The sequence below is a fragment of the Theropithecus gelada genome, chromosome 19 (assembly GCF_003255815.1).
Source record: "Theropithecus gelada isolate Dixy chromosome 19, Tgel_1.0, whole genome shotgun sequence".
Classification (NCBI taxonomy): domain Eukaryota; kingdom Metazoa; phylum Chordata; class Mammalia; order Primates; family Cercopithecidae; genus Theropithecus; species Theropithecus gelada.
In genome coordinates, this window is record NC_037687.1 from 28,507,450 (window position 1) to 28,522,544 (window position 15,095).

General features: G+C 46.4%; 1 protein-coding gene across 2 annotated transcripts in view; it reads right to left on the reverse strand.

Moving 5' to 3' along the window:
• The window catches only part of LOC112612609 (sialic acid-binding Ig-like lectin 14), a 37,129-nt gene that overhangs the window by 8,102 nt on the left and 13,932 nt on the right, over nucleotides 1-15,095 (reverse strand). The window contains exons 1-8 of one of the 2 annotated variants that reach the window (XM_025367333.1): nucleotides 8,042-8,184; nucleotides 7,570-7,953; nucleotides 7,096-7,374; nucleotides 6,783-6,821; nucleotides 5,584-5,841; nucleotides 5,212-5,496; nucleotides 4,898-4,997; nucleotides 3,430-3,511 (exon numbers count right to left, since the gene is read on the reverse strand). In XM_025367333.1, the coding sequence (XP_025223118.1) occupies nucleotides 3,430-3,511; nucleotides 4,898-4,997; nucleotides 5,212-5,496; nucleotides 5,584-5,841; nucleotides 6,783-6,821; nucleotides 7,096-7,374; nucleotides 7,570-7,953; nucleotides 8,042-8,078 (1,464 nt within the window). In that variant the 5' untranslated portion in view covers nucleotides 8,079-8,184. Of the gene's footprint in view, nucleotides 1-3,429; nucleotides 3,512-4,897; nucleotides 4,998-5,211; nucleotides 5,497-5,583; nucleotides 5,842-6,782; nucleotides 6,822-7,095; nucleotides 7,375-7,569; nucleotides 7,954-8,041; nucleotides 8,185-15,095 lie in introns of those variants that run through there. The other variant, XM_025367334.1, reaches the window with a different exon arrangement.

A 15,095-nucleotide genomic window follows, 5' to 3' on the forward strand; every position in this document is an offset into this window, starting at 1 on the left:
GCCACAGAAAGAGACCCACAAAATACAGAATTTTAATACGTGGCAGAATTGGCATGTAGCTTAATGGAGAAGGGAGAAGGACTATTCAGAAATGAAGGAGAAACGTATCTGGATCAACACTATACACCACACACAAAAGTCAACCCCAGATAGGGTGAGCACTTAAATGTCAAAAGAAAAGCATACTCTCTATGTCCATCACTTCAATTTTTTTTTATTCTTAGATCCCACAAATATGTGAGAACATGCAATGTTTGTCTTTGTGTGCCTGGCTTATGTCACTTAACATAATGATCTCCAGTTCCATCCATGTTGTTGCAAATGACTGGATCTCATTCCTTTTTTGGCTGAATAGTACTCCATTGTGTATATGCACCACATTTTCTTTATCTATTCATCTATTGATGGACACTTAGATGACTTCTGGATTGTTTGCAACTCAGTGGATCAATGCTTGAGGGGATGGGTACCCCATTCTTCATGATGTGTTTATTTCACACTGCATGCCTGTATTCAAACACTTCATGTACCCCATAAATATATACACCTAATATGTATCCACAAAATTAAAAATAAAAAAATTAAAAAGAAAAGCATAAAACTTTTAGTAGAAACTATATTTGAGTATCTTTCTAATCTTAGGATGGGTGAAATTTTTTTTAATGAGATCCAAAAGGTACTCAATAGAAAAGAGAGGATTTGTGAATATGATTATATTACAACTAGGAACTTATGTTCATTGAAGATCACTTTAAGAAGTGAAGACAAGCTACACATTGGGAGAATATATTTATATTTATGACACATATAATGAGAAAAATAGTGTAAAGATGTATAAAGCAAATTCAATGAGAAAAAGTCAAACACCCAATAGGAAAAGGGGATCCAGATGTGGCCAGGCGTTTTATAGAGGACGAAAACAGAGAGATTTTTCATCTTCATTGATTACCAAGGAAATGCAAATCAATACCATAGTGAGATAGTAAAATAGCCTCCAAAATTGAGAAAACTGAGAAAAGCAAGTGCTGAAGAGATTACAGAACAACAAGACTTCCCTAGGCATACATGAGAGTATAAATGGATGTAATTGCTTTGGAAAGCCGTTTTTCATGACCTTGTGAAGATGCCCATTCACATGTCCAGCGATGCGGCAACTCAATCTTTAGGTAATGCTAAAGAAAAGCTCTCGCGTGTTAATACAATGAGACAGGGATAAGAATGTTCAGAATGGCTCAAATGGAAAAACCCAAGTGTGCATCAATATGAGCTTAGGTGATAGATACAATCATAAAATATAACATTATAAGTGGTCACACCTATAATCCCAGCACTTTGGGAGGTCAAGGCGGGTGGATCAAGACTAGCCTGGCCAACATGGTGAAACCCCATCGCTACTAAAAATACAAAAATGAGCCTTGCATGGTGGTACGCGCCTGTAATCCCAGCTACTCAGGAGGCTGAGGCAGGAGAGTTGCTTGAACCCGGGAGGCGGAGGTTGCAATGAGCCGAGATCGCACCACTGCATTCCAGCCTGGGCAATGGAGTCAGACCCTGTCTCAAAAAATATAGATATTATAAGCAGGAAAAATGAATACAACTGCAACTTCATACAGCATGGATGAATCACAATACAATGTTGAGTCTACAAAGCAAGTCGGAGAAGTGTGCATGGAACATGATACCCTCTGTAGATTCATAAACAATTAAAACGAAATAGTGGCATATGTTAAGTCTACATATATGTGACAACAGTAGGAAGACAAGATTCACAACAGTGGTTACTGGGAATGGATCAGGGAGCAACACGGGTGGATATAAGTTATCACCAAGGTGTTAGGTCTTAGGTTGGATGGTGGGTTCGCAGTTATTTATCATATTATGAACAAAAATGAAAAAGTAAAAGTAATTGATGCTTGTTCCAGTGATTATAGCTTGGTCATGAACTAAGCATTTTGGATAATTCCATTCGGGGCAACACTAGATCAATTTTATAAAAGAGGAGAGGAGACATGCTGGACAGAAACAGTGTGAGAAAAAACTGCAGGGGCTAAAGAAGCCCCAGCCCCTGTCCTTCAAGAATTCCACAGATATTGGCCGGGCGCGGTAGTTCACACCTGTAATCTCAGCACTTTGGGAGGCTGAAGCAGGCAGATCACCTGAAGTCAGGAGTTCAAGGCCATCCTGGCCAACATGTTGAAACCCCATTTCTACTAAAAATACAAAAATTAGCCAGGTGTGGTGGCACATGCCTGTAATCCCAGCTACTTGGGAGGCTGAGGCAGGAGAATTGCTTGAGCCTGGGAGGCGGAGGTTGCAGTGAGCCAAGATCGCACCACTGCACTCCAGCCTGGGTGACAGAGCAAGACTCCGTCTCCAAAAAACAAAAATAAAAAAGAATTCCACAGATATGATGAGGGGGTGGAGACAGGTAAAGGCAGTGGTGATGTGTGATGGGGACAGGGATGCGTATAGGGCTGTAAACACAGAAGAGAAAGGGTAGATGTCAAAAGGAGGGGAAATGACTAGAGTAACAGATACTGAGATTACAGCTGGAAGGATTGGATGAGGTAGTCTTGTGGAAATGGGGAAGGAAGGGTGGAAGAAACTGTACTTGCAAGGGCTCTAAGTTGTAGGACAGCAGGTCTGTGTGGAGACAGAAGGCCAGTGTGGCCAGGCCACGGGGCAGGATCGGAGGTCAGGAAACAGGCTGCAGTGGCCACCTGGTGTGGGGCAAGGAACACGGGCCTGATTCTCTAAGCGACGGGAACAAACAAGAACAACTCCAGGCTGCCTGAGAAGTAATAGTTTTGGGGCGATGGTCCTGGCAGCCTGAAGTTTGGGATGAGAGATGGAGGCAGGGAGGAGGTGAGGCAGGCTCTGTGGTCAGTAGAGGTGGGGACGGAAGATGAGCACAGGACAAGTTAGTTTTACTTTTAGAAAGAAGGTTGGTGGCTGGGCTCAGTGGCTCATGCCTGTAATCCCAGCACTTTGGGAGGCCGAGGCAGGCAGATCACCTGAGGTCAGGAGTTCAAGACCTGCCTGACTAACATGGCACAACCCCGTCTCTACTAAAAATACAAAAATTAGCTGCAGGTTGTGGTGTGCACCTGTAATCCCAGCTACTTGGGAGACTGAGGCAGGAGAATCGCTTCAATTTGGGAGGAGGAGGTTGCAGTGAGCCAAGACTGCACCATTGCACTCCAGCCTGGGTAACAAGAGTGAAACTCCATCTCAAAAACAAACAAACAGACAAACAAAGAAGGTCGAATGGGACATAATGATTTCCTGGATCTGGGATATGAAGGGGGAGAACAGGAGAGACGAGAACTCCCAGGAGACGAGGGAGGAGTGGGTTTGGTGGAATGCTGAGGAGCTCAGCCTGGACTTTCTGAGTGGACATGCACAAGAGAAGATTCCCAAGCCACTCACCCAGGAGACGGTACCCATAATGGGGTCTTCATCATCCATTTTTTCTGGTCTCCCAGCTGTTTGCTTCCTGCGGACTTTCACTCTAAGGAAAGAAACCAGTACAGTGCAGCTGGGACCACCCAGGTACAGGTTCGCAGGCTGCCCCATCCCGTGTTAAGATGGTGAAAATGATAGTGAAGTCATCCAGGCCCTGGAACTGCACTCGGAGACCTTCCTGACATGGGAATGAGGGCTCCATCCTCCTGGATAACCAGGGATTTGGTCAGGGTGCCATGGACTGAATTTCCATCATATAGACCCCCTCTTACACACAAAACCATGGTAGGAATGGTCATAGCAGTGTTATGCATCATAGCCAAGAAGCAGAGGCAACCCAAATGCCCATCAATGGCTGAACAGACAAATCAAATGTGTTTCATTTATACAATGGAATATTATTTGGAAACAAAATGGAATAAAGTATCGATGCATGCCACAACATGGATGAACCTTGAAAACATTATGCTGAGTGAAAGAAGTCAGCCACAAAGGACCACATATCGCATGATTCCATTCACACGAAGTACAGCTGCAGCTTCAGGGCAGACAAATCCACAGAGACAGAGAATAGGTTAGGGCTGGGGGAAAGAAGCGGGAGTGAGAGCTAAGGGGTGCAAGGTTTCTTTAGGTCTTCGTTTTTCACTTTAGGCTAATGAAACAGTTCTAGAATTGATTTTGGTGGCAGATGCACAACTCTGTCAATATACTTAAAGCCATTGACTCGTACACTTTCAGTGGCTGAATTGTACAGAGTGTGTATCTAATAAAGCTATCAGAAGGAAGGAAGGAAGGAAGAAAGAAAGAGAGAAAGAAAGAAAGAAAGAAAGGAAGAAAGAAAAGGAAGGAAGGAAGGAAGGAAGGAAGGAAGGAAGGAAGGAAGGAAGGAAGGGAAGGAAGGAAGGAAGAAAGGAGGGAAGAAGGGAGGGAGGGAGGAAGGAAGGAAGGAAGGAAGAAAGAAAGAAAGAAAGAAAGGAAGGAAGGAAGGAAGAAAGGAGGGAAGGAGGAAGGGAGGGAGGGAGGGAGGAAGGAAGGAAGAAAGAAAAAGAAAGAAAGAAAGAAAGAAAGAGAAAGAAAGAAAGAAAGAAAGAAAGAAAGAAAGAAAGAAAGAAAGAAAGAAAGAAAGAAAGAAAGAGGGAAAGAAAGAAAGAACACCTCTCTGGATCTACTCAGTTCTGCTTTTGGTTTGGTTTGGTTTTTCTTTTAAGACAGGGTCTTTCGCTCTGTGGCCCAGGATGGAGTGCAGTGGCACAATCCCGGCTCACTGCAGCCTCAGCCTCTATGATCAAGCTATCCTCCTGCCTCGGACTCCTGAGCATATGAAACTATGAGCACACATTACCACCTCTGGCCTTAGCTCTGCTTTCTGACATTCAGTCTCTCCTACTCCCTACAAACACCAACCTGTACCTTCCCTGGGACCAAGACTTACATTAAAAAGAAGATGAGGCACAGACAGATACAGAGCAGGGCCATGACACCAGCACCACCAAGGGCTGCAGGAACCACTCCTGTCCTGAGGTTCAGTCTCCCTGCAGAAAAGAGGGGCATGCAATAACTCACTCTCAGCACTCAGACTCTTCTCCTCCCACCTGCTGGGCAACTTGCTCCAGGGCCCTGCTCAGACAGGAGATGAAGAACCTTGTCCTCCCCACCACCAGTCCAGCCTCTCTCTCCTGCCATCCATCACTCTGGGATCCACGCCCCTCCCCTCAGGCCCCTGCCCTCTGCAATACGCCCCCTGACCTTGCAGCAGCACGACAGAGCTGCTCTGGGACCCATTGATGTTCCAGCCCTTGCAGCTGACTTTGAGGCCAGAGGTGAGCCCACCGTGGAGGATCAGGGAGCTGTTGGCCCAGGGCCCGGCTGAGCTGAAGTTGACCTTGAATGAGCCCTGGCTGCTGTTCCCCTCCAGTGGCTTCTCCCCAAGCCACCAGCACAGGGAGGGAGCCGGCCAGGCTCGAAAGGAGCAGCTGCAGTGCAGACTTTCAGCCTCCCAGGAGCAGGAGGGGCCCAGCAGCTGTGGGAGGGCTGTGGGGAGGGAGGACAGGACTCAGCAGGGAGCCTCTTCCCTCTTTAATACCGTACAGTTCCTGCTCCAGCTGCCCCCACACTCACAGTAAACTGAGAGATTCAGAAAAATGTGCAGGGAGCCCAGCGGGTGCTGAGCGCGGCAGGTAAAGACTCCTTCTTTTGCAAACTCTACTCGAGGAAGCTCCAATATCCCAGTATCGGCGATGGGGGTGGCGTTCGGGGCAGAGGATGCCTGGAACCAGCTCAGGTGTGCAGGGGGGTTGCTGGGAGCTTCACAGAGCAGCCGCAGAGCCTGGCCCTCCAGGACCAGAAGCGTCGAGGTGTTTTGCAGGATCTCTAGGGCTTTGGGGAGAGAGAGATGGGGTCAGGGAGGCTGACAGTCCCTATTCTTCCCTCCTTCCCAGGATCCAGATGACATCTCCCTCTCCTCCCCTGGCCATGCTGGCTTGGTTCCATCCCGGTTCAAACGCTTGGCCTTTGCACACTCAGGAAACTGACCAAAACTGTCTGAGTCTCATGTCTCCAGAGGAGGCTCAATATCTCACTGGTACATGCCTGGACTGAGGTGGAAAGAGGACAGAGAGCCCCCTGTGGCATTGGGAAATACAGTCCCATAGTGTGGCAGGACATAGACTGAGAACGCAGGAGTGGAAGGGTGAGAGGAGAAGAACCACAGAGCTAGGCTGACTGAGATGAGAGGGACATGGATTGGTCCTTGGTGACTGTGGGAAGAACCAGACCACAGGAGGGATGGGAGATGGGAGGGGTCTAAAGTCTGTTCACCGCTTTAAGCAGAGTGCATGAGTGTGCACCTGTGTGCGTGTGCGTGTGTATGTGCATGTGTGCGAGTGCGGGTGTATGTGCATGTGTGCGTGCGTGGTGTATGTGCATGTGTGCGTGTGCATGTGTATGTGTGTGTGTGTGTGCGTGTGTGCGTGTGCAGGTGTTTGTGCATGTGTGCGTGTGTGGTGTATGTGCGTGTGTATGTGTGTGCATGTGTGTGCGTGCGTGGTGGGTGTGCATGTGAGCGTGTGCATGTGCGTGTGTGCATGTGAGTGTGTGCGTGTGCATGTGCGTGTGTGCATGTGAGTGTGTGCGTGTGCATGGGCGTGTGTGCATGTGTGCCTGCACATGGGGCTCACAGAAGGTGGAAGCCAGAAGACAGTAATTCTCATTCTTGCTTTTCCCAAATCTGATTCCATTCAAGCTCTGATTCTGTACATCTGCTCAGAGACAGACCCAGAGGCAGGTCCCAGCTTCAGAGAGGAGAAGGTCTTTCCTACCTGTGCCATTCCTGAAGATGGTGATGTTCTGTGGAGCATCTGGGATAAAAAGATATAACCTTGGCTTCAGGAGTGAGGAGACGGGCATGGGCCCAGTAGGTACCCAAAGAGGAGCCACAGAAACCCACCAAGTGGGGAAGGCTGTCCTGGCTCACTCTCTCCCAGATCCCAAGGCTCAGATCCATGCACAAGGCTTCTCAAGTTATTGTTTTCTTTCTCTCTTACACACACACACACACACACACAAACACACACACACACCCTTTAATCCCACTGCCCTTGGGGACCCAGTTGTGTCCCCAGGACCACTCACAGGAGACGTTGAGCTGGACAGTTCTCTCCGTGGTCACCTCAGCTCCTTGGCGTTTCACATGACAGGTGAGGTTGGTGCCATGGTCCTCGGGCCTCGGGGTGAGGATGAGCTCCGAGGACCGGGTGGTTTCTGGGTCCAGGGGGCTGAGGGCATCCCCCGTCCAGGAGAATGTGAGAGGTCGTCCCGCTTCACAGGATCCTGGAAGGCTGCAGCTCAGCCTTGTGAGGCGGCCGGACTCCAGAGGCTCCAGAAAGTGGACGTCGGGTTTCTCTGTCAGGGCTGAGGAGGAGACAGGGAGATACCTGGGCCCCAGGGGCTTGAAGACGTACGGTGTGACCCCGAGAGTGGCCAGGCCTCAGGCCCCGACCTGCCCCAAGTCCTACACCTCCTCCAACCGCCCCTGCCCAGGTCCTGTCCCTGTTCTCACACGGGGGTCTCCACGTCCCAGGGTCCTCTCCAAGGCCCCCGCCATACCTGTCACCTCCAAGTTCAGCTTATTCTGAAGGTAGGTATATTTTACATTCCTTCCTCTCTCCACGCGGAAAGAATAGCTTCCCGTGTCCCCCATTCTGGCATCTCCGATGCTCAAGGAGCAGTTCTTCTTCGAGACATCCCCAAGGAGGCGGAATCGGCGCTGGGTCTCTGACTTCACTTGTCTGTCTGGGTTGTTTGTGGCCACAGGCTCAGCAAAGTATTGGTTCTCCCCGTCCCGGAACCAGTAGACGTAGAGTGGGGGAGGGGAGTACCAGGAATTCCAGGGGTAAGAGAAGGAGCAGGGCACGAGGACGCACAGACCCTCCTGCACCGTCACCGACTTCTGCACTTGCAGCTCGTACCCTGGCTTCTCCTGCAGGGACCCTGGGGGGGGGGGGCACAGAGGCTCAGCTGCAGTTCCAGCCCCACCTTCTCACCCCCGTACCTGTCCCTCCTCCCTCAGCTCACTCACCCCCCCACAGCAGGGGCAGCAGCAGCAGGGGCAGCATGTCTCCATCCGCCAGGGCCCCAGCCCGGTCCCAGGTCCCTCTGTCAGGGAAGGAAATGCCCCAAATGTGGGGTGGGGCTGAAGAAGCCCCAACAGGAAGCCAGTGGGTGAGTGAGAGCTGTGGCTGTAGACAGAAGGAGAACTTGGGCATCACGTGCTGTCTGGGTGGGGCGGGGGCTGGGAAGCCATCCTGCTCCCACCCCCACTGGACGCCGCAGGTGAAGATACTGAGGCCCCCAGACGATGCGAGGCTTGTCCAGCTGGGGATCTGGAGGTGATCACCCTCAAATGATGTTTCAGTCATGAGTGAGATCCTCAGGGGGTGAATGCAGAAAGAAAAGAGAGAGGAGGGCTTGTCCTGGTGATGAGGTGAGATGTCAGAACCACCCTCCACCCAAAAACCATGAAACATTCTGGAAATACATAATTTTAAATTTGATTTTAAATGTTCAAAGTGACCAGGCACAGTAACTCATGCCTCTAATCCCAACACTTTGGGACGCTGAGGTGGAAGGATTGTTTGAGCCCAGGAGTCTGAGACCAGCCTGGGCAACATAGCAAGACCCCATCCCTAGAAAAAATAAAAGCTATTAGCTGGTGTGGTGACACACCTATAGTCTGAGCTTCTCTGGAGCACTGAAATAGGAGGATTCCTTGAGCCCAGGAGTTTGAGGTTGCTGTGAGCCATGATTGCACCACAGCATTCCAACCTGGGCAACAGAGTGAAACCTTGCAAAAAAAAAAAAAAAAAGAAGTTCAAAAGTGCTGGAAAAAAAATTTTTCTTTGACCCAAATTGAGTAGAGGGTCAGAACACGAGAGAGCTGAAGCACTCTTATGTTAAGAAGATTCTTGAGACACAGCACAGTCCAGTTTGGGTCTTGATGGACCGGAGGGTCTTGTAGGATGGGGTGAAACACAAGGCCCTGCTAAAGCCTCATCCTGTTAAGGAGCTACAGAAGCAAATTTGCCACCATCAGGCTAATGAAGCTCAATCTTCAATGCCCTCCCTTCCAGGGCCCACTTTCCAGATGCCCAGCAGGGGTCCAAGCAATGTGTGGAAATAACCTGCATTGTTACTGCTCATTTATGAAATAAATTTCATAATAGTTTCCCACAATTTAACAATGACCTTAACAAATGGTCACATTCTGATTAATGTGTTGTGAGAATAAAGACAGTTTCTTAAGCTATCAATGATCAAAACAAATGTCAACCTCCCATGCCTGAAGAAATACCGACTTCTCTTTCTAGTCTATCTATAAAAATTATATTATAAAATTATTCTCCAATATTGGCCAGGTGTGGTGGTTCACATCTGTAATCCCAAGCACTTTGGGAGGTTGAGGCGGTGGATCACCTGAGGTCAGGAGTTCAAGACCAGCCTGGTCAACATGGTGAAACCTCGTCTCTACTAAAAGTACAAAAATTAGCCAGGCGTGGTGGTGCACACCTATAGTCCCAGCTACTCCAGAGGCTGAGGCAGGAGAATCACTTGAACCCAGGAGGCAGAGGTTGAAGTGAGCCAAGATCACGGCACAGCACTCTAGCCTGGGTGACCGAGCAAGACTCTGTCTCAAAAAAAAAAAAAAAAAAAGAAAGAAAATCTCCATTATGAAGGCAATCAAAGAATATCAGTCAAAAATACAGGAAAAAAGTATGCAGGTATAGCAGACAGGTAGACTATACTATTAATAAAAATAGTATGCCATTTTTTTGAGTTGTCTCATATTTTGGCATTTTAGATTTTGTGATTTGATGTGTTTTCTCAGTCCAAAAATCATCCCATGTGTGCCAAATTTTGTATTTTTGTATTTTTTTCCTAAAGAGTCACAAAGACTCTCTTCTTAACCATACTTTTGTCCTTGGGACTGCCTTGTCCAGCTGTAGCAAGAATCCTGCTAAGTCGGTTTTGCAAGATTCTTGATATCTGATCACCTTCACTATCTGATAAAATTCCCTAGCCCTCACTCTTGCTATCTGATCATGCTGGCCTGCTTTCAGCAAGAATCCTGTTAAGTCAGTTTAGAAAGAATTCTGGTATCTTCAGCGTCTCCTCTTAGTAGTTTTCCATCCACTGACATACACACCCAGCCTCCCTCGCCTGCTGCACCATGTTTCTTGGCTATAAACCCGCCTTGTCTTTGCTGTATTCCGAGTTGAACCTGATCTCTCTACATTATTGCACTAGTCTTTTTTAAAAAATTGTTTCTGTTTGTTTGGTTTTTTTTTTGACAGCGTCTCACTGTGTTGTCTAGGCTGGAGTACAGTGGTGCAACCTTGGCTCACTGCAACCTCCCCTTCCCAGGTACAAGCGATTCTCCTATCTCAGCTTCCTGAGTAGCTGGGAGTACAGGTGCATGCCACCATGCCCTACTTATTCTGTATTTTTAGTTAAGATGGGGGTTTCACCATGTTGGCCAGGCTGGTCTCGAATGCCTGACCTCAGGTAATCTGCCCAGTTTGCCTCCCAAAGTGCTGGAATTACAGGCATAAGCCACCGTGCCTGGCCTGCACTAGTCTTGATACCTGTCTCAGTCATCCTGAATAGCCAATGTTAACAGGTGTCAGAATAATTTTTTCTTTTTTCTTTTTCTTATTGCAAATTCTGAACCTTATTTCTCATTCGAACTGTGAAAGTAATTCATCATACTGGCTAGTAGGATCTAAAGATAAAGACTCGATTATGTAGGAACATGGCATTTTTGTCTTTATATTAAAATCTTCATATTAAATTCCCTTTGCTAAAATACATAGTATGGTTTCTGTTTTCACATCAGGCCTTAACTAATTAAATCTCAAGAGATGAATGAATGAGCATTGGGTGATTTCAAATCCCTTTATGATATAATTCATAGCCAACTAGAAATTCTCTTTAAAGAATTTCCCAAACAAGATAAAGGGTGTCTTCAGCAAACATCATACACCTAATGACGTAGCTTCAGGTCCTAGCATAAGAAGGCAATAAAAATAAGTAAAAGGTACAGCAATTACAATGAAATTTTAACAGAGGTCTTTATCAATGACATGATTGCGTATATAGAAAAATCCAAAAATAGATACAGATACATTTGAAGCCTTAATAAAATATTTACAAGACTGCCAGAGATTAATCAAATTACAAAATCAATTGTCTTTCCACATCACAGTAATAAACAAAAATTGAATTTTATAAAAGATGTCTTTGACAAAAGCTTCAAAAATTATGATATAATTTATCAATATCAAAAAGTATGATATAATTTTTGAATGTATAGAATATATCTAACTATTAGAGATGTATCTAACAAAAATATATATATGTCCCCTCTATGGAGGAAATTATAAATCTGTATTGAAGGACATTAAAGATGTAAATAGGCTGGGCACAGTGGCTCACGCCTGTAATGCCAACACTTTGGGAGGCCGAGGCATGTGGATCACCTGAGGTCAGGAGTTCGAGACCAGCCTGGCCAACCTGGTGAAACCCCGGTTCTACTAAAAATACAAAAATTAGCTGGGCATGGTGGCAAGTGCCTGTAATCCTAGCTACTCGAGAGGCCAAGGTAGGAGAATCACTTGAACCTAGGAGACGGAGGTTGCAGTGAGTCAAGATTGCACTATTGCACTCCAGCTTGGGCGACAGAGCGAGACTCCTTCTCAAAAAAAAAAAAAAAAAAAAAAAAAAGTAAATAAATTGAAAAAGAGGCCATGTTGATGAGTTTGAGAACAATATTCTTCTCAAATACTGTACAAATGTCAATTTTACCCAACAATCTACAGTGTCAAAGGAATATGTCATACAATCTCCCGGGTGATTTTTGTACAACTTGATAACTCTATTGTAAAATTTACACTGAAGTAGAAATGTTCCAGTATGATCAAGACAACCATGAAGAACAATGAACGGTTTTGCAAGATAAAAAGATGTATCATAACATCATAGAAAATATGACCATTTCAGGCTGGGCACAGTGGCTCACGTCTGTAATCCCAGCACTTTAGGGGGCTGAGGCAGATGGATCACTTAACGTCAGGAGTTTGAGAGCAGCCTGACCAACATGGTGAAACCCTGTTTCCTTTTCTAAAAAATAACAAAAATTAGCTGGGCATTGTGACATGTGCCTGTAATTTCAGCTGCTTGGGAGGCTGAGGCACAAGAATTGCTTGAACCCAGGAGGTGGAGGTTGCAGTGAGCTGAGATTGTGCCACTGCATTCCACCCAGGGTGACAGAGTGAGACTGTCTCAAATTTTAAAAAGTTTGAGAAAATAGGCCCATTTCAATGGTTCACACTTGTAATACCAGCACTATGGGAGACCGAGGCAGGAGGATTACTTGAGTCCAGGAATTCAAGAGCAGCCTGAGCAACATGCTGACACCCCATCTGTACAAAACACACAAAAATTAGCTGGGCATGGTGGCTCATGCCTGTAGTCTCAGCTACTTGGGAGGCTGAGGCAGGAGGATCGCTTGAGCCCAGGAGGTGGAGGTTGCAGTGAGCCAAGATTGCACCACTGCACTCCATCCAAGGTGACAGAGTGACAGAGTGAGACCTTGTCTGAAAAAATTTAAAAAAAAAAAGACCATTATGTATTGACTAAGTAGAACAAAACTGAGTACCTGGAAATAGACCTCGACCACAGGAAACATCATGTGTGATAGAGGAAGTGGCAAATGATAAATTTTTCTTTTTATTTATTTTGGTTTTTATTTATTTGATTTTTTTTCTTTTTTGAGACAATGTTTCTGTCACGCAGGAAGGAGTACAATGGTGTGATCAGAGCTCACCACAGTCTGAATTTCTCTGGGTTCAGGCAATCCTTCCATCTCAGCCTCCCGAGTAGCTGGGACTACAGGAATGCACCACTACTCTTGGCTAATTTCTTAATTTTTTGTAGAGACATGGTCTCACTATGTTGCCCAGGCTGGTCTCGAACCTCTGGGCTCAAGCAGTCCTCCCACCTCGACCTCCCAAAGTGTTGGGATTACAGGCACGAGCCACTGTGCCCGGCCAACTTTTCAAAAAATACGTGGGCAAAACTTAATGCAATCAAGTTTGCAGTAAGTATGCAATGAAATTTGACCCCCAGCTCATGCATAAAAGTCAAGTACAGGTAGCCTGAAGACCTAAATATGACAGAGAAAACAATAGGGCTGTTAGAAAATAATATAGCAGGAAATCACTATGAACTTGAGGTAGGAAAGGATTTCTGAGCAAAACATAAATAACACTATTTATTTATTTTTATCATTTATTTATTTATTTATTTATTTATTATTTTTGAGATGGAGTCTTGCTCTGTCACCCAGGCTGGAGTGCAGTGGCACGATTTCGGCTCACTGCAACCTCTGCCTCCTGGGTTCAAGCGATTTTCCTGCCTCAGCCTCCCGAGTAGCTGGGACTACAAGTACGCGCCACCACACCCAGCTAATTTTTGAATTTTTAGTAGAGATGGGGTTTCACCATGTTGGTCAGGATGGTCTTGATCTCCTGACCTCGTGATCTGCTCACCTCAGCCTCCCAAATTGCTGGGATTACAGATGTGAGCCACCATGCCCGGCCAATAACACTATTTATAAAAAGAAAGATTGAAAACTTGACCCCTGGCCCAGACCCTGAGCTCTACCTCTCTGAGGTCTTGCCTCCACAGGACCTGCACATCCAAAGGTCTTGTCTCCCCAGGACCCTGACATCCTACCCCAGCTCCCACAAGCCATGCTGAGGAGGCTGGTTCTCTCCATGCTTCTCTAGCTTCCAAAGGGGAAAACTGAAGGGCACCTGCAGAGCACCTGAAGGCCAGAAGTAAAGATGACCTCTGAGACAGGGAGTGAGGTAGCAGTGATGGGTCTCAGGTCCCTGAGAGGGGAAGACAGCACCTTTTTGAGAGAAGGTAATGGGTGGTTCCTCTCCATTGGGCTGCAGGGTCCCTTCTGAGTGATGAGAAACAAGAGATTTCATCCTAACTCCATGTGTGGCCCCACCCTGGTCTCCACCTCTTGTTGCTCACTCTTGGAGAATTTGTGCCCCTGTCACTCTCACAGTGACTCCTTAGGTAAAAGGTATCTGTTATACCACATCCTCTTAAGATATATCTCCCACTAACTCCCATCTGGAATCCCCCAGTACTCAGAGAAGAGTTATTGTCCTGGGGGCAACTGAGGAGGTGACATTGATCTTGGGAATTAATATTTTTTATTTTCACCCTCTGCTTTGTGATCACTAAAGCACAGTTACCACGTGCCTGGCTACAGTGAGTTTTAGGATTCCAGGATCCCAGGTGTAGAAGAATGTACAGAACATTAGGTCACTTGTTTCCTTGGGTGAGAGACAGAGATACCTGCAGTGCCAGCACCAAACCCCACCTGGTCCTCTCTGGCATTTGTCCCACTCAACACTAGAGGCATCTCTCAAGCTGGAGATTCCAGATCTTGCCCAGGGACAGCTTCATTCCCCCAACCCCCATCCTCTGTGCTGTCTATTAAGACAAGAAACAGTTGGGGTGAGGGAAGAGGAAATTGCAACCAGAAGCCACAAGATATAGACAGAAGGGCAGAAAAGGAAATTTCCCCACAAACTCTACCAGGAAAGCTGGGCCCCAAGGGCAAGGAAGAGGCCAGGCTGGCCCACCTCAGGGGCACAACGCCCATCCTAATAAAAGTAAAGTAACACAAAATACAGAATTGGGTGAAAGAAGGAAAAAAAGAATTGGGGTAAAGAAATAACCATTTTCCCATTCAAGAAGGGCTACGGAATTTGCCTTGAGACAGGAGTGTGTATATAGTTTATCACTACTTTGTTTTCAAATCAAACTGATGATAGTATTTTTACTGAGGTGAAATTCAGATGACAAAATTACTAGTGGTAATTTTGGATGTATACACTTTTGAAGGATGAGGTGAAGAGGAAGTTAAAATGATGCTGGATAAAAAAAGGAACATGAACATTAAGGCTCCCCCTTATGGAGGATAGAGAAAGCATTTTTTAAAGTTCTGGATTCAGTGGCAATGAGATGAGGATTTGGGGGATGACCTCTTGGAC